Below are 25,690 nucleotides of genomic sequence, written 5' to 3' on the forward strand. Positions count from 1 at the left end.
CATAAAAAATAAAGTAGATAAACTTACCTAATAATTGAATTTTTATCTTTGAAAATGAGGTAGGAATATGATATTGATTGATTGATTGATTTGCTGAAGGAATTTGAAAAAGATTTGCATTCAAATCGTCCGATTGATTGATTGATTTGCTGAACTGAAGGTATTTGACAAGGATTTGCATTCAAGTCGTCGTAGACTAATTTGGCTATAATCGGGGCACGGTTAGAGGAAGTAGCATGGAAATGTCTTACTGTTAGTTTAAGGAAAGGTCCTCCAACCTACAATTGCAACAATCCAAACAAGACGCTCTTTTACATTACCAAAACAAGTTTTAATTTTTAATTTTTATTATTTAAAAACTATATTTAAAAGTCTGCCTAATTTGAAATAATCAGGACATTTAAATAATTTAACTTAGGCCTTAAGTACTTCTAGTATATCATTTTTCATTGTTTGGAGGATTTAAAAAATTAGTAAGAAGGGATGTAAATAATTGACAATAATGAGTTATGACCTTTTCTTGCTAATTTATTTTTTTAGAAAGTATATACATACATTGACATCATATGGACAAAATAGACAATTTAATATAAGTGGAACTCTCTCTCTCATGTCCCACCAAATTCCCTCAATTTAGGGAATTAAAAATAAGGGGTTTGAAGAAGATAAGACACCTACCTTTCCAAATCCCCTCAAACCCTTTCCCCTTAAAATAAAATTCCAAACAAGTTTCGTTAAACTCTCTCCATCACTTTCCCACTACTCCACTCCTCCTCCTCCATAAAGGGTTACTTGCACTTTCTTCCTAAATTTCAAATTAAAAAAATCAACCTCTTAAATTATGTGATTAGATTTCCCTAAAAAAAACTATGTGATTAGTTATGATGCCCTTCTATTGCTATAATTTTTTTTAATTTTACACCATACTTTAGCTCCATTTCCATATAATTATCGTGTGAACATGGAGAAAAAAAAAATAAGAGGAAGAAATAGAAGCACGCAATCACATAACAGTAAGATTAGCATTTGACTAATTGTATTTTAAGATTAATTTGATGAAAATTGGAGAAATTTAACATAATTGAGTCTCTAGTCTAAAAGTAACCCTATAATTTATAGTGGAAAAGACAATTTACATTTAAATATTTCTTTCGTTGAAGATTTTTTTTTTTGTCGTCCTCAGATTCTTTAGTAGTTAAAAACAAATATTTACCTCATGAATTGAAGTTTGTCTTTAATTTGTTGTTGTAAAAGAGTGTTGTTTGTTTGAAGTTTGGCTTGCAATGCAAGTTCGCATCCGTACTATTAGTCAATTAATTGAAGTTTCCAAAGTCCAAAACGTGTTCTCCATGTTCTAGTCATATGAACGTTCATATGACGTGTATGGTCTTCGTCATGAAGAAGATGACACCGTTGTTTCCTTGTGGGAGAAGTTTGGGCCTCTATATAAGTGTAGACTTCGTCTTGTGTTTTTTCCTCACATTAGACGAAATTTTCGATCGTATACTTTCTTAGCTTTTGGTTACATCTAAATCAAATTTTCAACATGACGGTATTATTTGCAATCATAATTCATCTATTGCTTCATTTTTCTCTTTTTCCTTTTTGGGTTATATATTTACGGAAAAAAAAAAAAAAAAATCTCATGACCTCTTTCATGGCTTGATTTGCAGCAAAAGATTGTGATGAAGGTTCAAATGAATTGCCAAAAATGCCAGACTAAAGCACTCACTGTTGCAGCTGAAGCAAACGGTTAGTGTTATATGAATCGTAAAGCTCATCATGTGTTTCAAAACTATGATAATTGACACATAGTTATGCAATTTTTATCATATTCTTATATCTATATGACTTTGATTTGCAATTTGTACAAAGTTTTGCCATTTTCCGTTTCCATATTTTGTTGATGTTGAAACTTCTTTGTTAATCAAGATTTCTAAGATGCGGAAACATCTTGGAGTATATTCTCAATTGTGTCAGATCACATAGTAAAAAATTATATATATAATATGTTGAAGTCTGGACTTAAATTATATATTTTTCCTTTGCAGGTGTGAACTTTGTGGGATTTGAAGGAGCAGAGAAAGATAAAGTGGTGGTGATTGGTGATGGAGTTGATGCTGCAATGTTGGCTACTACCATGAGGAAGAAAGTTGGGCACACTGATATTATTAGCGTAGCAGAGGTGAAGAAAGGAAACTAAGTTGGAAAGCCATATGCATATACTCTTGGCTACTAGAATTCCTTTTGAAGGTCACAACCTTTTCTTTTATTTTTTTGTCAACCAGAGGAGAGAGATGTATATTGGCAAGGTGTTAATGTAATAAACATTCTCTTAGCTTTTTTTTTTTTAGTAAAAGAGTGTTGTTTGTTTGAAGTTTGGCTTGCAATGCAAGTTCGCATCCGTACTATTAGTCAATTAATTGAAGTTTCCAAAGTCCAAAACGTGTTCTCCATGTTCTAGTCATATGAACGTTCATATGACGTGTATGGTCTTCGTCATGAAGAAGATGACACCGTTGTTTCCTTGTGGGAGAAGTTTGGGCCTCTATATAAGTGTAGACTTCGTCTTGTGTTTTTTCCTCACATTAGACGAAATTTTCGATCGTATACTTTCTTAGCTTTTGGTTACATCTAAATCAAATTTTCAACATGACGGTATTATTTGCAATCATAATTCATCTATTGCTTCATTTTTCTCTTTTTCCTTTTTGGGTTATATATTTACGGAAAAAAAAAAAAAAAAATCTCATGACCTCTTTCATGGCTTGATTTGCAGCAAAAGATTGTGATGAAGGTTCAAATGAATTGCCAAAAATGCCAGACTAAAGCACTCACTGTTGCAGCTGAAGCAAACGGTTAGTGTTATATGAATCGTAAAGCTCATCATGTGTTTCAAAACTATGATAATTGACACATAGTTATGCAATTTTTATCATATTCTTATATCTATATGACTTTGATTTGCAATTTGTACAAAGTTTTGCCATTTTCCGTTTCCATATTTTGTTGATGTTGAAACTTCTTTGTTAATCAAGATTTCTAAGATGCGGAAACATCTTGGAGTATATTCTCAATTGTGTCAGATCACATAGTAAAAAATTATATATATAATATGTTGAAGTCTGGACTTAAATTATATATTTTTCCTTTGCAGGTGTGAACTTTGTGGGATTTGAAGGAGCAGAGAAAGATAAAGTGGTGGTGATTGGTGATGGAGTTGATGCTGCAATGTTGGCTACTACCATGAGGAAGAAAGTTGGGCACACTGATATTATTAGCGTAGCAGAGGTGAAGAAAGGAAACTAAGTTGGAAAGCCATATGCATATACTCTTGGCTACTAGAATTCCTTTTGAAGGTCACAACCTTTTCTTTTATTTTTTTGTCAACCAGAGGAGAGAGATGTATATTGGCAAGGTGTTAATGTAATAAACATTCTCTTAGCTTTTTTTTTTTTGTGTGTGGTTAATTTGGCATCCCTTATCAACATTTTAAGCATTTAGAGAATTTAATGCCTTTGGCAAAATAGGGGTTTTTTTTTTTTTTTAGTATTAGTTTTAGTTGGTAATTAATTAATTGAGAAAGACAATTGAATGGAAGGTATTGCAAATGTGAGCTCCAAAACTCACCTAAAATGTTTGGAAAATGTGCACCGAGAGCTCGTTTTTAATTCCTACCTCACATGCAAAACTTGATCAAGTTCCACTTGGCCCGACCCATTGAGGCCAATGGCCAAGTAAAAATGGGGCGGGCCGGCCCAGCTCGACCCATTGCTGAAGAAAGAACTCAAAATGCAAGATTGTTCTATTAAGGTCTGCTCATTAACAAACAAAACACAAAACACACAATATCTGGGTTTGTTCGCTATACATATTTAAAAACTGAAAATTATTATTTAAAAATTTTTGTGAAAATATATGTGAATGAAAAAATATATAAAAGTTCGTGAAATGTTATTTAAAAATTGAAAATTGTTATTTGAATACACTCCCTAAACACCCTCTAATATCAACAACATGTGATCGCTATTTATCAGGGTTTTATTAGATACTAAAAAACTGGCTGTGCTTGCCCAGAAAGTTAAAAAAATGCCAAGATTTTCTATATGTTAATGGACACAAACAAACCATAAAGGTTTGAAACATGAAATGTCTCACAGTCTCACTATTGGTTTAAGACTTTAAGGAAGGTCCTCCAACCTGCAATTGCAACAATCCAATCAAGACGCTCTTTTTGGTTTAGCTATAAAAGTGTTTTTTTTTTTTTTTTAATTTTTCAAAATTTTTTTAATTATTATTATTATTTTTATTTTAAAAACCATATTCGGAAGTTTGAGTAATTTGAAATAATATAGGACATTTAAATAATTTAATCTAGGCCTTAAGTACTTCTAGTTTTTTTATTAAAAAAAGAAACCATATTTGAAAGTGCCACTAATTTGAAATAACATAGGACATTTTAATAATTTAACTTAGGCCTTAAGTACTTCCAATTGTAAATTAACAAGTCCCAAACTGTTATGCCTCAAAACTTTCAAAATGATTTTACACTAAAAAGACCCAAAATTTTCTAAATTCCTATTAACAAAATTTTAGGCATTTGATTATTACATAAAGGTATAGATTCCCCAAAAAAAAAAAAAAAAGGTAAAGGATAGGAGAGGGGAGGGGAATGGCAACCCTTTTATCTTGTTTTAATGTTTTAATTTTAAATGAGAAACAAATATGCACGAGTGAAAGAGAATAAAGTTTTAATACAAAATCTTCTCAAAAAAAAAAAAATTTTTATACAAAAAAATTCATACCGGACCGAAACAAAATTCTTCAAATTCTCTGCACAACATTAGAGAGAGAGAGAGAGAGAGAGATAAATCTGTATTTGATTCGTTTTCAGTGTCGTATATTCTTCAATCTTGACGCAAGAGCATTTGTTTAGATCTGATGTATGAAAGGGAAAGAGAAGACAATGAGAGGAGAAGACCGAGAATGTAGGGGGAAAGAGAGTGGAGGTAGGTGGGGGTTGTTGAAAATGAAACGAGGGTCAGCATTAAAGAGTGAGGGAGAGAGTGCCACATGTGTTTTCTTCTACTAACTTTGGTCAAACTCAAATTGTAGTTTTTATTTTTATTTTTAAATGGCGTAAGCATTTGAAATTCATTTGAGCTATTTCCAGTTTTCCACTGTCAGGCTAATAAAAAACAAAATATATATATATATATATATATATAGTATGGATTTTCCTTTAGTTGTAAGGCACAACTTTCACTAAACAAATTAACATTATTACATATTTTGAAAATTTTACTATTGAATTACATAAATTTTATATTTTTTAGAACACATGACAAATTTCGTGCCACCATATGTTATTCACTATTTGATCAATACACTTATTTTTTGTTATTATTATAAATTTAGACAAAAAAAATCAAAATTTAAACATTTAATTGACGATATAGCTATTGATATTTGATTTTATTAAAAATTTTGCAAGTATGAAAGATATAAGAAGAAAATGTAATGTAAAAGTGAATTGTCAAAATTCACATCTAATAAATANAATTATGTGATTAATTTTCCCTCATATATATATATATATATATATGAGGTCATTATGAAACTAAAATTTTACAAAATTGAATAAAAAGAAATTTTCACATATTGACCAAAAAAAAAAAAAAAAGCGCGCACACACACTCAAATACATAAAATAGTCTTATTACCAATACTGCAAGTTACATATTGGACTTTTCCTTTTTGTTTGTAAGAATCTGATATATTATTAAGAGTATCATAGTTTAGTTACAAATTTAGTTGTAAGGCACAACTTTCACTAAACAAATTAACATTATTACATATTTTGAAAATTTTACTATTGAATTACATAAATTTTATATTTTTAGAACACATGACAAATTTCGTGCCAACCATATGTTATTCACTATTTGATCAATACACTTATTTTTTTTTATTATTATAAATTTAGACAATAAAAAATCAAAATTTAAACATTTAATTGACGATATAGCTATTGATATTTGATTTTATTAAAATTTTGCAAGTATGAAAGATATAAGAAGAAAATGTAATGTAAAAGTGAATTTGTCAAAATTCACATCTAATAAAATATATATATATATATATATATTAAGTGGAGTTGTAAACTTAGTCTACCACTAAGTTTAATACTAAATTTTGTCCAAAGTTTAATTACATTGGGCCAAAAAAAATTAGAATGGTTGCAAATTTTTTTGAGGGTAAAAAATTCATAAAATATCTATGTAATAATTACTTTTTTACAATTTAGGGTGGTCTTGTGACCACCCTACATTCAATGTGGAGCCGCTCTATGTCCTTCTATTGCTATAATTTTCTTCGCTTTACATCATACCTTACCTTTGTTTTCCATATAATTATCATGTGAACATGGGGAAAAAATTAGAGGAAGAAATAGGAGCACGCAATCATAAAACAGTAGATTGGTATTTGACTAATTGTATTTTAAGATTAATTTGATGGAAATTGGAGAAATTTAACATAATTGAGTCTCTAGTCTAAAAGTAACCCTATAATTTATAGTGGAAAAGACAATTTACATTTAAATATTTCTTTTGTCAAGGATTTTTTTTGTCCTCATTTTCTTTGGTAGTTAAATAACAAATATTTACCTTATGGTTTGAAGTTTGTCTTTTAACTTGTTTCTAGAAAAGAGTTTTGTTTGTTTGCAGTGCGCTTGCTATGCACGTTGCATTTGTACTATTAGTCAATTTCATTGAATTCACTGAAGTCCAAAACGCGTTCTCCATGCTCCAGTTGAGAAATAAACACATTCACATGGATTAAAAAAAAATCAGGTAATTAGAATTTGGGTGAACAATACATGCCGAAGACCACAAGTCATGAAAAAGATAACAATGTTGTTACCTTAAAGTAGAAGTTTGGGCCTCTAAGTGTAGACTTCGTCTTGTTTTTTTTCTCACATTAGACGAAATTTTAGGTAGTACACTGTCTTAGCTTATGGTGACAACAACATCAAATTGTCAATATGACGGTATTATTTGCAATCATAATTCATATATTGCTTCTTTTCTTCTTCTTCTTTGTTTTATATTTACAAAAGAAATCTCTCATGACCTCATTCATGGTTTGATTTGCAACGATTGTGATGATTACTAATGAAGGTTCAAATGAATTGCCAAAAATGCCAGACTAAGGCACTCACTGTTGCTGCTGACGCAAACGGTTAGTGTTATGATTAATTCATAAAGCTTTATCATGTGTTTCAAAAATATGATAATTGACACATACTTGTGCACTTTTTACTATATTCTTATACCTATGTTTCTTTGACTTGCAATTTGTACAAAGTTTTGCCATCTTTCATCACCATATTTTGTTGATGTTCAACATTCTTTGTTAACCAAGTTTTCTTTTAAGTGGAAACATCTTAGAAGTATATTCTCAAATATGTCAGATCACATAGTAAAAAACTTATAAATAAAATATGTTAAAAGTGTAGACTTAAATCATATAATTTTCCTTTGCAGGTGTGAACTTTGTGGGATTAGAAGGAGCAGATAAAGATAAAGCGGTGGTGATTGGAGATGGAGTTGATGCTGCAAGGTTGGCTACTACTATGAGGAAGAAGGTTGGGCAAACTGATATTATTAGTGTAGCAGAGGTGAAGAAAGAAAACTAAGTTGGAAAGCCATATACATGTACTCTGGGCAAATAAAATTCCTTCTAAAGGACAAAACCTTTTCTTTTCTTTTTTTTCAACCAGGAGAGAGAGATGTCTATTGGCAAGGTGTTAATGTAATAAACATTCTTACATACTTTTTTCTCAACAGGAAAAAAAAATATAATAAACGTTCTCTTAGCATAATCCTCACATCAAACGTCTCGCCTAGAAAGTCTACCACGTATCTAATTCTACCCAAAAGCTGATAAAGAAAGAAAATCAAAGCTTGGAGTTCATTCATCAGAGTTGAGCTTGAGAAAATCCCCACTCGTCTGTGTTGTGTTTTGTCATGATATATATATCCAAATTGAGAAGGGCTATTAAATTTGTTAATCCATAATAGGTGTGAGAACCAAAAAGGAATGTACCGGAATTGGGCTTTGACTAGAATGTAGAACAGGCCCAATTAAATGCTCCAGAAGATCATATAGGCCTAGCTGAGGAGAAAGACTGCCCGAGGAAGTAGTAGGTCCAAGGAAGCCTAGAAAAAATGACTGAGCTGAGGAGGGCGAAAGGTTTAGAAAAATGCTACGTTTATAATATTTTATAATATTTTTATAACAAATCGTAGGTGATTAATTATTATTGGTTCAAATTTGAATCTAATACAAAAATTACTTTTTTGCTTTAACAATAACAATCAGTAATAACCCGTCACTTAAGATTTGTTGTTAAAATGTTGTGAAAATGTTGTGGACATATTATTTCTCAAAAGTTTAAAGTCAAATCAAATGCCTCACCCCAAGAAGGTAATAGTAACTACCCAAGACAGGTGGCAAGGGAAACTTCCTAACAAATGTATCATCACCTTCGCATTAAATGCTCTACACCAACGAAACTTGCCACATTAATGGATGATTGACACCATAACAATGTTATCACAACTTTTTACCTACTCAGCATGGCCTCAAAAGAAGGGGAAAGGAAAGATGGGACAAGATTGAAGCTGGGACATTATAAAATGAAAGGGATTCTCAATGAACTGGGGACGGACATTAAAAAAAGGAGAGAGAAAGACTAAATAGAAGAAAAGGCATAGTGTTTTGTTCTTTGGTTAGTGTAAAAGGCTTCTCGATCATTTCAAGGGAGATAAATAAACAAATTTATCTATATTATCATTTTCTTTTTCCAATCATTGGGAGGCACTTGTACTTTTAGCTAAGGGCTATAATTGGAAGTTCACTGTTGGTCCAAAATCCCATCTCTATAAGATAATTGGAAGTTCATTTTCTATTACAATGAGAGTTTACTTCATATACAATGTATATTGTGAACATAAACATAAATATAACAATACATCTATGGTTATATCTTTGTATATTTTTGCAAAAAAATTATCATTGTTCGTGAACAATGAGTAGAAATCTAGAATGGTCTTTCTTGAGCCAATTGTTGGCAAATCTACATTTAGTATTAGTTGCACCTAAAAGACATACCTAGCTATTTGGAAATGCTAATGAAATTCTTAGTGTGATATCTCAAATAATGATAGTATCATAATTATATAAATTAATTAATGATTAAGTTGTCTAACAAGTGAATAATATGTTTTGATGCTATATAAATGGTTTGTTTGCAACCATTCTTATTCTAGTAATATTTGGAAATATTAAAAAAGCTCTCTCAAATGGACGTAAGAAGCTTCTTCAAAAATGATATGTTTTTTCTCTACTACTTTAGATAGTTGTGCAAAACATAATTCTTCTTTAATAGTCTTGGACCGAAAGCAAAATTGGACTTGATAAGCTTCCACATTCATGGTTCCAGGTTTTATGATAAGGAACTAATTTGATCATTTTAATCTTGTGTTTTAAATAAAATTTAAGCCAATTTATTTCTAATTTTATAGAAAAGAATGAAAAAACTAAGAATAAACAATATTTAATTCAAGGAGAATACAATTACAAACATTTATCTCATAAATTTTACGACAATAAGAATTTGATCTATCTTGAACCCACTATTATATATATATATATATATGTAAGGTAGGAATTTGTTCCCCCCACATCTGATTGTATCCTACCGCGGTGCCTAGCGCGGTGCGGTTTTGTCCTCGTCCTCGAGTGCAGGCACGAGCAAGCAAGCGCCTAGCTTGGACTTGTACTCGTCGAGTCCCACATCGGTTAGAGAGAGCGCCCCACTACCCTTTATAATGCTTCAGGAGCTTGGGTAGTGTACCACTACTCACGCGTGAGTAGTGGTACACTACCCAAGCTCCTGAAGCATTATAAAGGGTAGTGGGGCGCTCTCTCTAACCGATGTGGGACTCGACGAGTACAAGTCCAAGCTAGGCGCTTGCTTGCTCGTGCCTGCACTCGAGGACGAGGACAAAACCGCACCGCGCCAGGCACCGCGGTAGGATACAATCAGATGTGGGGGGAACAAATTCCTACCTTACAATATATATATGTAAGGACCAGATTTGGGTTCCTTGCCCACTGTGTGGAGGGACTTCAGCCCAAAAAACCCAAAACAATGAATTTTGTAGAGAATGGGTTAAACACTAGGCCTTAGTTAATCAAACAGACAGCATCATGGATCCAAAAATCTTAAGAAAATGGATAGAAACAGGTTAATGTTGAAGAAAAATTGTCCTCAGCATGATCCGAGGTGAACTTTTCTTATGTATTCCTCTCAAATTCTATTACAAGTTTTTCTTAAGATGTTACAATTGTTTTTCTTTTTCCCCCCTCCTCTCTCTTGTCTCCATCCTTTCCTTATATACTCCCTTTTTCTTTCCCGTCTCCACCCTTCACGTGCATGCAAAATGGTCGATCTTGATACTTGTCCTATCAGCATCTTCCATCCATTTCCATTTAACAGTTGTAAGGCTAAAATATACTGTTCAGGCATCACCTCCACATCAATGTGGCCAGGGAGTTAGGTGCAGTGTATTTAATGCGGATGTAGCAGCTTTCTCCTAAGATATTTTGGGATGCTTTCTTACCTGACATCTCTGCTATACTAACCTGCACCAACAGATCTTCCTGGAATATTACCTCGGTTGGCAAATGACCTCCTCGGACTCTAGCCTTGGTGTATTGAGGATGTATTTGTCCTCGGATCATTCTGTTAAGTCATTATGGACAAAGCTATCCTCTCTGCTCTTCGGACAAAACTTTGTCCTCAGATCGGGCCGTAGACCCAATATCCAAACAAATAATGAATTTTAGGGCCCAACACCCCCACAATAAATATATATATATATATATATATATATATTTCATACATCATATTTAATTATGATTGAAGCATTTATTTAATAGAGCACACAATTTTAGGGCCCAACACCCCCACAATAAATATATATATATATATATATATATATATTTCATACATCATATTTAATTATGATTGAAGCATTTATTTAATAGAGCACACACTTTTATACAAATTTATAAACATAAATTTATGTCTATGTTATGTTTTACAAGTGTATCACATGTAAACTTTCATACTAATAAGAATCAAAAATTAAATTAAAACTTTTAGGTTTCTTTTCCTAAAACTTATTAAAAAGGTACTCACGTGTAGAATATTGAAACAGAATTAAAAGATACACACATATTTGTGTGTGTCATAATTGAGTCCCAGAAGTTCAGTTACCATCTTCAAGAATTAGAAAAAAAGAACAATTTATATATTGAAATTAACACCATTAAAATTGAATTCATTGCAATTTTCCTTCAGATTAATGGAAGGGAATTCCTTAGGCTTATTACCTCATAATTGTGGTATAGAAGTTGATATTTGAAAAGATAAAACAAAAGCTATTTTATTACCTCATAATTACATTTTTTTTAATATTTTTAAAACACACAACAAATTTTGTGCCAACCATATGTTATTCACTATTTGATCCATACTATTATTATTATTATTATTTATAAATTTAGATCGTAAAAAGTTAAAATTTAAATATTTGATTGATGACATAGTTATTGATCTTAGATTTTATTGAAATTTTGCAAGTATAGAAGATATAAGAAGGAAATGTAATCTAAAAGTGAATTTTTCAAAATTCACATCTAATAAAAAATATACATATTAAGTGGAGTTGTAAACTTAGTCTACAACTAAGTTTATTACTAAATTTTGTCCAAAGTTTAATTACATTGGGCCAAAAAAAATTAGAATATATTCTCAAAAAAAAAAAAAAATATTATGGTTGCAAATTTTTTTAAGGGTAAAAAATTCATAAAATTTCTATGTAATAATTACTTTTTACAATTTATGGTGGTCCTGTGACCACCCTACATTCAACGTGGAACCGCCCTATATCCTTCTAGTGCTATAATTTTTCTAGTTTTACATCATACTTTACCTTTGTTTTCCATATAATTATCATGTGAAAATGGGGAAAAAAATGAGAGGAAGAAGTAGAAGCACGCAATCACAAAACAGTAGATTGGTATTTGAATAATTGTATTCTAAGATTAATTTGATGAAAATTGGAGAAATTTAACAGAATTGAGTCTCTAGTCTAAACGTAACCCTGTCATTTATAGTGGAAAAGACAATTTACATTTAAATATTTCTTTCGTTGTGGATTTTTTTTTGTCCTCATTTTCTTTGGTAGTTAAATAACACATATTTACCTTATGGTTTGAAGTTTGTCTTTTAACTTTGTTTCTAGAAAAGAGTTTTGTTTGTTTGAGGTGCGCTTAATTGCTTTGGAAGTTTGCATTTGTACTATTAGTCAACTTCATTGAATTCACTATTAAAGTCCAAAAAGGCGTTCTCCATGCTATAGCTGAGAAATAGACACATTCACATGAATGAAAAATCAGGTAATTTAGAATTTGGGTGAACAAAACATGCCGAAGACCACAAGTCAAGAAGAAGATAACAACGTTGTTACCTTGTAGGAGACGTTTGGGGCCTCTATATAAGTGCAGACTTCGTCTTGCATTTTTCTCACATTAGAAGAAATTTTCAGTAGTATACTTTCTTAGCTTTTGGTGACAACAACATCAAATTGTCAATATGACGGTATTATTTGCAATCATAATTCATATATTGCTTCTTTTTTTCTTCTTCTTCTTTGTTTTATATTTACCAAAAAAAAAAAACTCTCATGACCTCTTTCATGGTTTGATTTTCAGCAAAAGATTGTGATGAAGGTTCAAATGAATTGCCAAAAATGCCAGACTAAGGCACTCACTGTTGCTGCTGAAGCAAACGGTTAGTGTTATGGATCATAAAGTTTTATCATGTGTTTCAAAAATATGATAATTTACATATACTTATGCATTTTTTACTATATTCTTATACCTATGTGACTTTGATTTGCAATCTGTACAAAGTTTTGCCATCTTTCATCTCCATATTTTGTTGACGTTCAACATTCTTTGTTAACCTAGTTTTCTTAGAAGTGGAAATATCTTGGGAGTATATTCTTAAATGTGTCAGATCACATAGTAAAAAATTATAAATAAAATATGTTAAAGTCTAGACTTAAATTATACATTTTTTCTTTGCAGGTGTGAACTTTGTGGGATTAGAAGGAGCAGAGAAAGATAAAGTGGTGGTGATTGGTGATGGAGTTGATGCTGCAAGGTTGGCTACTACTATGAGGAAGAAGGTTGGGCACACTGATATTACTAGCGTAGCAGAGGTGAAGAAAGGAAACTAAGTTGGAAAGCCATATACATGTACTCTTTGGCTAATAAAATTCCTTCTGAAGGACACAACCTTTTCTTTTATATTTTTGTCAACCAGGAGAGAGAGAGATGTATATTGGCAAGGTATTAATGTAATAAACATTCTTACTTACTTTTTGCTCAACAGAAAAAAAAAATGTAATAAACATTCTCTTAGCTTTTTGTGTGTGTGTATGTGTAATTTTGGCATCCCTTATCAACATTTTGAGCATTTAGAGATTTAATGCCTTTGGGAAATAAGGAATCTATTTTTTATATAGAATTTTTATTTGCTGATTAATTAATTGAGAAGGTAAAATGAATGGAAGGTATTATAAGTGAGAGTTCCAAAACTCACCTAAAAAGAAATATTTTCAAGCATCAATTATTATGTGTTAGAAAAATGGGCACTGAGAGTTCAATTCCTAGCCCACATGCAAAACTTGATCAAGTTCCAGTAACACCATAAATGATAAAAACTTCATAAAAGAGTTCAGTTTTAATGAAATCAAAGTAATAAGCTGTGTGATTGAGGCAAAAAGGAAAGAAGAAAGAAGCAAATGAACAGCCTATGGTCCCTTTACAACCAAACCCATTTTGAATCTGATTTCAATACCAAATTATGGTTTCGGTGGGCTTTTAGCTCGTAAGCCTCTAAGTTTAATGGGCCGAACCAGTACTTTGATTGTGTGAAAACTCAAAATACAAGCTTCTCCTATTAAGGACTGGGTATTAACAAACAAACACACATTAACATAATCCATTATATTACTTATAATTTCAATATTAACTAGTGATTGCTATCCACTATTGCGTGCTCAAAAAATTATACCTCCACCAATTCAAGCTTTATTAGATACTTAAAAAACTAGTTGTGCTTGCCCACAAAGTTAAAATATGCTAACATATTCTAGATGTGCACACAAACAAATTTAGAAAGGGTTCGGTTAATGTGTGCCCTAAGGGCACACATTAATTTTTATTTTTGAAACAAATAATTTTTTCAATTCTCGAGAAAATATTTCTAAAAGTGACCTTCCTTGGGATCCTCACAATGACATTAAGAGCATTTAGGCATTGGTCACCATACTGAAGTCTTCCTGTTTGTTTCTAGGCTCAATCAAGCTTTTTTTTTTCTTATTTATTTTTAATTTCTCACATGCTGAATTAAAATCCCCCAAGCATTGTATCTAAAAAAAAAAAGAAAAAAAAAAGCCCTCAACCACCTTAATACCGACCTGTATTACTGTATAAGAAATTAATAGCTCTGACCACAGGATTGTGTATGAGAATTTTGACATAAGATATTTGGGTGAAAAAAAAAAATCAAATAAAATCTTCAAATGCAGTGGTTGCATGTCATTTGATATCAATAAAATTCCATGTCATGTATTCTTGATAATCATTTCCTTGTATTGAAGTTTTTATGTTCACTCAAACTGGTGTTACAACAAAATGGATATAATAATCCTAAGAAGCTTTAATGAGGGGAAAATAGTTATTTAGAGTGCAAATGCGTTCACCAGTTGAGATTGTCAACGACAAAAATGCTGAGCCTTGGTGTATGAAAGACATGGAGGATGACCTCATGCCACGTGATGACAATGAGCAATACCACATGTACAGGGACGGAACCAAGATTCATACCTGAGAGGGGCCAAAGCTTAAAACCAATTTTTTTTTTTTTTAATGAAAATAAAAACTAATATCTATTTCATATTCAACAAAATACTACATACAAAATAAGTATTTCTTAAACATTTCATATTATAAAACACATCAACAAAGTATAACATACAAAATAAGTGTTTCTTATTTTGTCTGCGATTTTGTTTAGTCCATATTTATTTTTTTATTTTGTTTTTGTAGTTAAAGGGGCATGAATTTTATCTATTTATTTATTTTCTTGTAGGTCAATATATATATATATATATATAAGAGCAAATCTTAATTTTTTTATACTATTTTTTTTTTTTTAAAAATTTGGGGGGTGGGGGCAATGGCCCCCTCTGCCCCAGCGTGGGTCCGTCCCTGCACATGTACCACACGGATTTTACTGGGACAATCGCTTAAACCGCTCATCTTTAGGTACTGGAACAAAAACTTCTACTATCAAGTCACATTGTATAATTTTTTTTCCTTTTTTGCCATGTAAGCCGTACAAAACAGGGCACTCGATCATTATCTAGAAAATGGTATAAAGTTTGGTGTTTTTCAGCATTGATTGTGCCATCTTATAGACAAGTATTTATGACTACGTTGTTATGGTAGGTCATGAATGTCACCTCTATTGAATGGAAATGCAATAAGTATGATCACACAATTTTTCACTATTATCTCTCCAAAAAAAAAAAAAAAAAAAAAAAAAAGAATGACACCCTTTGTTGTGATTAGTTTATAGGTCCGGTTAATGTACCAATTTAGTAAAGTTTTATTACCATTTTTATTGAAAATATAAAAAATTGTAAAAAAAAAAAAACAAATTTTTTCCCTCATAAAAAGTTTTAAAAACATTTCTTAAACTAATGCCCATAGGACATTTATTAAAATTTCCCACTGTATATTAAAGTGTTATTAATGGCAAGTACATGTTTTAATGATATTACTTCAATCCTTATTTCTTATTTGATAATTACAACACTGAAAACGAAGATTTGAATCATAATTAATTCTTCTAATAAAGAAACTGTTCCTTTTTTTTTTTTTTTTGATACAAAGAAACTGTTCTTCTACTATTACAGCTTTTGTGCCATATATTTTTTTCCACAACTCTAATGTGATCAACTCTAAATGATAAACAATCACTTTTACATGAACTCATCATTTACAATCGATTACATCAAAATTGTGGCAAGAATTGCGACTCAAAAGTTGTGTTCACAAACTTTCTCATAAAAAAGACCAAACTATGTTATTAAACCACAAGCCTCATGAATTTATCCCATTAATAAATTGTGAAAAGTGAAGAAAAAAGTGTCCATTAAACATGTATTCAAATAGACTAAAAAAAAAAAAAAAGGTGCCGTTAATTTTATTCTGAATGATTAGGTGTAACCAAAATATTTTGAAAATTTAAAGCATAGAAAGACATATTAGCAAGTAGTTAAATTCTTCAATTAAATTCAAATACATAGTTGATAAAGTATTATCTTTTTCAATAACAATTGAATTTAATGAGAGAACATTAATATATTGCACGAAAGTAATTATACCTACATTTTACCCAAAAAAAAAATAACCAAGTAATTAAAGCATTCCTTTCATGGTAAGCTTGGAACTATACCTATAAACCTCGTACTACTCATCTCTTTTCTTTTTTTCTTTGCCAAAAAAAAAAAAAAAAATGTAATTGATGACTTGTGTAAGGTTGAATTTATTCAATCATGTGTTAGCTTTATTCCATGCCAAATTTTCTTGTAATTTAGCAATTAGATACCCTGTATTTATGTGGAAATAATGTAAGAGTTGTGTGAAGAAATTCAAGTGTGTGTGCATTGGAGGATTCTTGCGACTGGATCTCGCGAGTGACTCGCGACTAGCAACTCGCCAAAATGCCACACGTGTGAAGCATGCAGGAAGTTAAAGGGTCATGACAGTTTGAGCATTACAGGACAAAAATGACAGTCTGGCAAGTTAGTTATCTCGCGACTGGAACTTGTGACTAGTATGAGTCGCAAGACCGAGTCTCCAAAATGCCCTGTTTTGCAGAAAACTAACTTTTCACATTCCTCACGTACATTACTCTAAATACCTTTATACCATGAAATCTAGAGAGCTTCCAGAGAGAATTTTGAGAGAAAAACCCTAAAGAAAACCAAGATTGACTCATCAACAATCTTAGACATTTGATTCTCCAAATTTCTCTACTCTCTCCTTCTCCATTGACATATCCTTGAAAGGTAAATTTGTCAAATCATTACCTCACCATATCCATGTCAGTGATGAGGCATTTTGGTGTTTGGGAAGCAGTTCAGAGATGACCAATTCACTTGATTGATGCAATGGGCTTATTGCGGGATCCAGGAAACTAACGAAGACATGGTTAGGTGTAACCTTGTTTGAGTAAGAAGCTTGGAGGACTTAGGTGCGTTGGGTAGATTAGGCTTGGAGGGTCTATTGCTATTCGTGTATCCCAATTTTATTCTTTAGTGGATCATTTCACCGCTTGGAGGGTGGCAGAGAGGTTTTTTGTCGAGTTCTTCGTTTTCCTCATCGATAACACGTGCTAGTGTTATCTTTGTGTTTGCATCTCTCTAACCCTTACTCTTACCTTTTAATTGCTGCTGTGTTGTGATTAATTATGGTGTAGAGTTGTTTATTTGTTTGGGTTTCTACTTGTACATATTATTCTGCACATATTTTGTTTAGGTATAAGCTTGAGTTGGTTTAATTTGAAATTGGGGTCTAAACATTCATTAGTGTTTTATACACTAATTAAACATTCAATTGGTATCAGAGTGGGTGCACTTGTTGTTGTTTCATTACCTCAGTGCGATCCTAGACCCTTTTGAGATGGATTGATCTCAATTGCTCAATGCTCCTCCATACTTTGATGGGAGTAATTATGCATTTTGGAAAGTCTATATGAGGGTATTTTTATGTTCTATTGATGATAGTGTTTAGGACGCTGTCGAGATAGGATGGACTAGGCCGAAGGCCACCAAATCCACTTAGGATAAGGCAGCCCTTGCAGCAGCTAATACTAATAGCAAGGCTTTAAATGCTATTTTTTGTGGTGTCTCACCTGACGAGTTTCACAGGATCTCCCATATTACAATTACCAAGGAGGCATGGCAAATTTTGGAGACTACCTATGAAGGCACCAAAAAGGTGAAGGTTACCAAGTTGCAAATGCTCACCACACGCTTTGAGGAGTTGAAGATGGGTGAAGATGAGTCATTCGACTTTTTTATGGAAAGCTAAATGAAGTGGTGATTGGCAAATTCAACTTGGGAGAAACAGAGGACTCTAAGATTGTTAGGAAGATTCTACGATCATTGCCGAAGAGATTCCGTGCAAATGTTACTGCCATTGAAGAGAGTAAAGACCTTGATGAGATTAAAATTCAAGAACTCATTGATTCTCTTCAAACCTATAAGCTATCTCTACCAACACAAAGGAAGAGCAAATCTCTTGCTTTCAAGACAATCAATGAGAGATTGGAAGCTCAAGACTCCTCGGATGAGGATGAGGTTGAAAAGGAAGTAGTGTACCTTGCTAAGAACTATCGTAAGTTCTTAAAGTTCAAGAGGGATGGGAAGTCTTTTGAGAAGGGCAAATTCTCAAATATTAAGAAAGACTTCAAGAAGAAGGATTCCAAAGATTCTTCTTCATCTCAAGCGGTCACGTGCTTTGAGTGCAAAGGGCATGGGCATGTGAAGAAAGAATGCCCCACACATTTGAAAGCAAAGGGTAAAGTTTTTACAACAATCCTTAATGACTTGGACGGCTCCAATTCTGATTCAGAAGAAAGTTGTGATAGAGAAGGAAACTGCTCCGCATTTATGACTATTGCACTTATGGACTCATCGGAAGATTTGAGCCGTCTAGTGGAAGAACTTAGTGAGCACACTGAAGTAGAGTATATGGGGATTGGGGAAGAATCCGATGATGAAGATGAATGAGCAAAGGGATTACAAGAATCCTATAATTCTCTTCTTGAGAAGACCGGAGAGTTCGCTAGAGTGGCTAAGGCAGCCATCAGAAAAATGAAGAGAGCTAAACAAAACTACAAGAGCATACTCATGAGGTACAAAGAAACGAAGTGCGAAGTTGAGGCATTGAATGAAGAACAAACCGAAGCCTACTCTAAGATCAAGTTTCTTGAGCTTGAAGTGATTCAAGCTAATGCCAAAGTGGAGCATATAGCCTCCAAGAAACTTGACGAAGTGCTTGCACATCAAAAGCCTTTTTTAGAAAAAAAAAAAAAAAGGTTTAGGATACTCGGGAGAAAGTAGTTTAAGCGCCAATGTGTCCAAGGAGATGAAGTTTGTTAAAGCCAAGGAACCAATGGTAGCAACTCTAATTGTTGAGAATGTGAAGGTTAAGAAGAAGCCAAATGGAACTGTTTAGAAGGTTTTGACAAAACCTCAAAACCCATTTGTGGCCAAACCAAGGCTAAAGGGAAGTCTCTTCCTAAGTCTCAGAGTGGTCCTCAAGTTCAACACTTTTGCCACCATTGTGGAATCCGAGGACACACTAGACCTAATCGCCACAAGCTCCAAGCATTGAAGAATGCAAGTTTTCAAAGGCGAAGAGGACAAAGAAATGGCAAAGGGAATCTCAAACAATCAAAAGGCGTGAAGTTGACTTCGATATTAGTGATGTGATGAAGATGATAGACACCATCACTTCTTGTTTGGCAAACTTCACCTTAAGGTTTGAGAATCACAACTCAAGTACCCAATCCTCTAAGGATATCACCCCAAACACACGTGCCGTGTAGGTGAAGAAGGGTACACTTGCATAAGCATTAGAACATGTCCATGCATTAATTCTTCCAAATTGTTGTGACATTGTTTAGTTGTGTGCTTATGTTTTTCATTCTAGCATGTGAAAACTGTTTTTGTTTGTTTTTAATAGCTTTGAATGTTTGTTTTTATTTCTTTTTTATCAATCTTTACTTGTTTTTGTGTCAAAAATCCAAAAACACATAAAAAATAAAAAATCTAAAAAGTTTAATTGGCATTTTTGTGTTTTGTCACATGCATATTTTGCCTTATACTTACGTACAAATGGCTTTGTGCATTTACGAGCGTAGCTTGGTATCTATGCACTCATATCATTGTGGGAAAAATCTTGACATCTATGTGATTGTTGTAAATAAATTTTCAAACTTGTCATGAATGATTAGTCAATGGTTTTGTTGATCTTGAGACATGCATAGACTTGTGCCTGTATATCTTCTCACTCTTTTATGTTTTTGCTTAAAGAGCTCAACTAATGTTAAATCTCGAAAAGAGATAATGAGCTGCAAAAGCCGTCACACCTACTAGTATTTGACTAGAAAAAAGAGAAAGCAACTTGTAATGATAATGTATGGTGCCCAAAAGCCAAAGGCTTATTCATAAAATTGAAATATCAAAAATTTCAATCATCAATCTCAAAATGAGATGTATTGTTCTATAATGATCAAATGTTATGAAATGTAAGAAGTCAAATGAAAAGCTTCAAAGTTATGTAATCAAGTTTTGTGGCAGGTCATATATGCATATTTCTATAATTGAGATTGGTCACTCTTTCTAGTGCTAATTGTGTATGTTTTAGTTGAATTGATCATTAAAGTGTTATGAATGTGAGAAGCCAAATGAAAAGCTTCAAAGTTATGTAATCAAGTTTTGTAGGAGGTCATATATGCATATTTCTATAATTGAGATTTGTCACTCTTCCTAGTGCTAATTGTGTATGTCTTGTTGAATTTATCGTTGAAATTTCATAGTAGACTAAGGACTATCTCACCTTTGGTACCCCACAACATTGAACATGTTATGTTCAATGAATGCCTTTTTGATTTATGTGATTGTACTTGATTAAATGTGTTGTACATACTCAAACATATGTTGATCAAACATAAAAAGATTTTTGAGTATTTTTAGTTGTTTTTGGAAAGTCTTTTAGTTTTGTATTTTTTTTTTTGAAAATCCAAAATTTTTGCAACTCTGTTTTTGCGACTCACTCTCGCGGGTCAAGCCAGTCGCAAGAACCCAGTTGCGAGCTTACTTAGAAGCTCTCACAACTCCTAGCGAATCAGTTCCCCGTTGCAAATATACTTAGAAAAATTTCAAAATTTCTGGTTTTTTGGCTTTTTCACGACTCAACTTGGCCACTTGTTTGTGAGTGGAAGCTCTAGTCATGAGCTTACACAAAATGATTCGTGACTCCCTTTGCGACTTGCTCACGAGTGGACTTCCCAATCGCGAAAAAACACTTAGACAAATTTCTCAAAATTTTGTCAAGGGATTTTGGTGACTTGTTTTGGCGACTTGCTCGCGACTCATTCTAGTTGCGAAAATCGCGTGTTTTGTACAAATAAGGTAAAATCCAAGACAGTTTTCAATAGGGGTGTGCAGACAACCCGCCAACCCGCTAAAATCCACCAGACCTGGGTCAGTTTTTAGGGTTTGGTGGGTTGGGTTGGGTTACAAAAAATTTTTGATAGCGAGTCGGGTTGGGTTTGGGTCATAAAATTCCAAACCCAACTCGACCCACCCATGTATTTAATATATATATTATATATTTTAAAATATATTATATAATTAATAATTTTTTTAAAATAACTAACTCTTCTTATCCTATATAAAAGCCAATTAGTTCACACAAATCCTAGTAAATTACTATTGTTGTTTAGTCATTAGTGCTATTTGCCTTTAAAGAGTTATATTGATACTAATCTTTGGTTATTTTTTAATATATTTATATTTATATTTTTTTTCTACATAATTTGATAATAATAATAATAATAAATTTGTCCAACCTATTAGGTTCAACCCGACCCGACCGACCATGTGGGTTGGGTTGGGTTGAATTTTTTTTACCCACCATGGTGGATTGGGACAAAAAATCCCCTTAACCCGACCCATGCACACCCCTAGTTTTTAAAAACTTTTTAGTTTTCCCTTGCATCACATGCACACACTTTGTCTTGTCCACCTCTCCCTCTCCCAAAACCTCCATTTTCTTCATCAATCCTTCATCAATCTTCAAGAAAAGGTATGGGTTTTCTCTTATTCTCAAAGTATTTCATGTTTCTAGCCCTAGTTTTCTTGGATTTTGTGTATATGTTGGATATGAAATTATGATGATTGAATATGGTTTTGTTGATGTTTTAATGAGTTTGATTTATGGTTTTGTTGGTTTGTTAGTATAATGTTTATTCTACATATTCTACATGTTTGTGTGCTTCATTTTTTTTTTGCATTATATTATGTTGTGTTGTGTTGTGCATATCATGTTCATGATAAAATGTCTCTTAGATGTTTTTGTGTGTCTCTTTAAAGGAGCTTGGACGGCTCAAGTACGTGTGGTAGACTAGGCTTTGAGGGTCTTTTGTTATTCGTGTACTCCAACTTTATTCTCTAGTGGATCAATTTCGACTTGGAGGGTCGCAGAGAGGTTTTTCGTCGAGTTCTTCGGTTTCTTCTTCAATAACACATCTCGGAGTTATCTTGTGTTTACATCTCTTTTCCCTACTCTTTAAGCTTTCATTTTACTATTGATAATGGATGAATATGGCTTAGAGTAGTGTTAATGGTTCTTTGTGCTTATTTACTCTTATTTCGCATTTAGTATAAGTTATAGTAAAAGCTATCTAGCCATAATTTTTAATTGAAGGTTTAAGCAAGCTCTTATGTTTTAGCACAAATCCAAGCTTTCATAATTGAAAGTAAAAATCATGCTACATGTGTGTATATTTTTTAATCAAAATGCCCCAATAAAGACATAAGTTGGTGTAACATCAACTCAATAAACATATATTAATCTAAAAATAAAAATATAACTAATGTTTTTGAATAAATAAAGAATGATTAAATAATTATAATATTATATAAATAAATATAACCACTCTAAAAACATATATTTATGAACTTACTTTCAACTTCAAACAATATAGATCTGTCTTTCTAGTTCTAACTATACCATGAAATTGTTTATAACTCTAAGTAATAACACTCCTAACAGAGAAATCATTGTTCATTCGTAATCAATCTTCTTTTTAATTTTGCAAGTCTTTTTATCTCAACATTGTTCAACTATTTAATCCAAAAAATATATGTGGCAAACAACCATAATATACACAACCAAACCAAACTAACTTTACATATTATGTGAAAGACAAATTAAGTGCACGTAAAGTGTAAAAAAAATACTTGCATGTAGGTCAATGGTGGTGGTGGTGTCATCTTATCCCTATCTAGCTAGTTCTTATTATAATCCCTTTGTTTCATACGGATAAATGGTATTTCATACGGATTACTATTTCAAATGTTGCTTTAGGTAGTTAGAAGTTAGCACATGCATAGTAGTTAATAAATATCAAATCACTTTGATTTTTTTTTTTAACACCATTTCCTTAAAAAAAAAAAAAAAAAGATTAGTGGAGTTTAAATCACGTTAATAAATTAACTGTCCATTCAATTTTTTTCTTAAAATCACATTAATAAAAAGTTAGCGATAAAGTCATAAAACTATTATTAGTAAACATTTCTTAGGCTTATCTATTTAGCTTTGTTGCCAAATTGGTATCAACTCTTTTATTTTATTTTATTTTTTTAGAAGAATATAACACAATTGAAAACCTATAAACAATAATTTAAATTTAATATTAAGAATATAATCAAACTTATTCATAATTTCAAATTAAGAAACTAACAAAAATCATAAATTAAGATATAAATGTAGAAAAAGAACAAAGATTATACCTATTTGTTTCCTCTATCACTTTAAGAGATGAAAGTGTGAGTTAGTGTGAGTATGTAACGAAAACCTGCACCAATTATTGTAGAAGATAACAAATAAGTACAAAAGTTTAATATTATGAATTGGGATAATCTATCTATCAATTCTAATGTAGAATTCATGAAGATAACAAATGAGTACAAAAGTTTAATATTATGAATTGGGTTAATCTATCTAACAATTTCTAATGTAGAATTCATGAATTTAAGTACTTGTGTGAGAAGTTTTCATTAATTCTTTTTGAAGTTAAAGAAAAATAGCTTAAATAAAATGAAAAAATAATAATGAAGAAAGAATGCATACATGCATTGTCATGGGATTTAAGCATTCACATATTAGAGTAAGTTTATATATAGAGGTAGAGCCATTTGATATAGAATTTAAATCCTATTGAAATTAATATTTTTAATTAAATCAATGTGTTTGTTGCTATCTCATAAAAAAGTGGAATAACAAAAATGTCATATACTTAATACTTATAAGTATATATGTATACTCCTTCATTATATATATAATTTTAAGGAGAAGGTGTTTACTTTAAACTCAAATCCTTAGGAGTATTACGTTATTTACAGTTTTTTTAATCCAAAAAAAAAAGTTTGGTCAATCGGTATGAAGTATGAACAAATAACGTTGCTGTTTTTTTTTTTTTTTCCTTATGACTATGTATTTATATATTTAAGTAAAAATAAATAGTATCAAATAAATTAATAGTAAAATGTTTAGATGAAGAATTTGAATTGTAATCAAATTAAGATTTCTATTAACTTAAAAATTATAGGAGAAGAAGATAAGAACAAAAATTATATCTTTTTTTTTAATCTAAAACAATTCTTGCAATTTAGTAAAGCCACTTGGCGTAGCCACGGCTTCTAAGCTAACTTTTATTGTATAGTATATGATATGGATTGGTATGGTTTTGTATTGATAATTTATGTGTGCTAAAATAGTTTGACGTTTGGTTCGTCATGATGTTACATTGCACTATAATATTACGTTATTGTAATTTGACATTAATGTAATCTCAATACAAGAATACAGCATTACATTGTTTAAGAAGGTGATGAGATTAAGGTGATGTGATATATTTTATAATTTTAAATTATGATCATGTTAGAAAAATAAAATAAACCAAAAATCTTAATGTCACATCATTGTAATGTATATCACGTTAAAGACACATCACGGCAAACCAAAAACTCCCATGGTCACCATATATGTTGTGTTGTGTTTCAGTTGTTTTAAGATTACTGTATTTGACTTATTACATATACAACACTAAATGCAAATCTCTCTCTCTCTCTCTCTCTCTCTCTCTCTCTCTCTCTCTCACAGTTACTTAAATATAGTTGTCAGCTTCTCAATATATATATAGTTGTCATAGTCACACCAAGGAGAGGAAGCATAATTTTTCCGTACTCGAGGAGTAATGTTCCTTCTATTTAGGGGCAGGGGCATTTGTTGTTTAGGGGGTTTGAACTCCCTGACTTTAAAAAAAAAAGTATGTGTGTGTATATGTATATGTATATATATATATATAATATTTTTATTAGTTTTGTTAGGACATATGTGAATCATATTAGGAACATATGTCAATATAGAATTAGCTAATCCTTTGATAAAACGCACTTTAATTGTAATTGGATAGATCTAGGATGTGTTTAATTATTCAAGAAATAAGGTTTCAAGTCCAAGTGTTAAAGCCATGCAAGTCTGTCCAAAAATCAAGTGAAGAAGTGCTGAATTTTAAAGCTCGACAGATAGAATCTATCAAAGTTTAAAAGGCAGCTTTTGCCTTATGCTCGACAGCTGCTCAATAGGTAACCTATCTATCAAGATTTACGAAAAT

At 31.7% G+C, this 25,690-nt stretch overlaps 4 protein-coding genes across 4 annotated transcripts; all 4 read left to right on the forward strand.

Moving 5' to 3' along the window:
* The first annotated feature begins 1,446 nt into the window (after positions 1–1,446).
* LOC111985491 (heavy metal-associated isoprenylated plant protein 47-like) lies at positions 1,447–2,347 on the forward strand. Its single transcript, XM_024017137.2, has 3 exons — positions 1,447–1,552; positions 1,674–1,752; positions 2,052–2,347. Exons 1-3 carry the CDS (start codon positions 1,547–1,549, stop codon positions 2,201–2,203), a joined length of 237 nt encoding a protein of 78 aa, XP_023872905.1. The 5' UTR covers positions 1,447–1,546; the 3' UTR covers positions 2,204–2,347.
* A 206-nt stretch (positions 2,348–2,553) lies between these two features.
* LOC111985492 (heavy metal-associated isoprenylated plant protein 47-like) lies at positions 2,554–3,453 on the forward strand. The gene is made up of 3 exons (XM_024017138.2): positions 2,554–2,658; positions 2,780–2,858; positions 3,158–3,453. The coding sequence occupies exons 1-3, from the start codon at positions 2,653–2,655 to the stop codon at positions 3,307–3,309; spliced, it is 237 nt and encodes a 78-aa protein (XP_023872906.1). The 5' UTR covers positions 2,554–2,652; the 3' UTR covers positions 3,310–3,453.
* Positions 3,454–7,108: 3,655 nt separating this feature from the next.
* On the forward strand, positions 7,109–7,903 carry LOC112038788 (heavy metal-associated isoprenylated plant protein 47). Its single transcript, XM_024071640.2, has 2 exons — positions 7,109–7,242; positions 7,548–7,903. Exons 1-2 carry the CDS (start codon positions 7,176–7,178, stop codon positions 7,697–7,699), a joined length of 219 nt encoding a protein of 72 aa, XP_023927408.2. The 5' UTR covers positions 7,109–7,175; the 3' UTR covers positions 7,700–7,903.
* Positions 7,904–12,586: 4,683 nt separating this feature from the next.
* On the forward strand, positions 12,587–13,569 carry LOC111985494 (heavy metal-associated isoprenylated plant protein 47). The gene is made up of 3 exons (XM_024017140.2): positions 12,587–12,736; positions 12,850–12,928; positions 13,228–13,569. The coding sequence occupies exons 1-3, from the start codon at positions 12,731–12,733 to the stop codon at positions 13,377–13,379; spliced, it is 237 nt and encodes a 78-aa protein (XP_023872908.1). The 5' UTR covers positions 12,587–12,730; the 3' UTR covers positions 13,380–13,569.
* The last annotated feature ends 12,121 nt before the right edge of the window (positions 13,570–25,690 follow it).

The sequence above is a fragment of the Quercus suber genome, unplaced genomic scaffold (assembly GCF_002906115.3).
Source record: "Quercus suber isolate HL8 unplaced genomic scaffold, Cork oak 2.0 scaffold_574, whole genome shotgun sequence".
In the NCBI taxonomy this organism is placed as follows: Eukaryota; Viridiplantae; Streptophyta; class Magnoliopsida; order Fagales; family Fagaceae; genus Quercus; species Quercus suber.

What these genes read in the sequence shown, in the direction of transcription:
- LOC111985491 (XM_024017137.2), top strand. An exon ending in TGTTGCAGCTGAAGCAAACG is followed by an intron (nt 1,753 to 2,051) that starts GTTAGTGTTATA and finishes TTTCCTTTGCAG; the next exon opens with GTGTGAACTTTGTGGGATTT.
- LOC111985492 (XM_024017138.2), top strand. An exon ending in TGTTGCAGCTGAAGCAAACG is followed by an intron (nt 2,859 to 3,157) that starts GTTAGTGTTATA and finishes TTTCCTTTGCAG; the next exon opens with GTGTGAACTTTGTGGGATTT.
- LOC112038788 (XM_024071640.2), top strand. Translation starts at nt 7,176, where the DNA reads ATGAAGGTTCAAATGAATTGCCAAAAATGCCAGACTAAGGCACTCACT. An exon ending in TGTTGCTGCTGACGCAAACG is followed by an intron (nt 7,243 to 7,547) that starts GTTAGTGTTATG and finishes TTTCCTTTGCAG; the next exon opens with GTGTGAACTTTGTGGGATTA.
- LOC111985494 (XM_024017140.2), top strand. An exon ending in TGTTGCTGCTGAAGCAAACG is followed by an intron (nt 12,929 to 13,227) that starts GTTAGTGTTATG and finishes TTTTCTTTGCAG; the next exon opens with GTGTGAACTTTGTGGGATTA.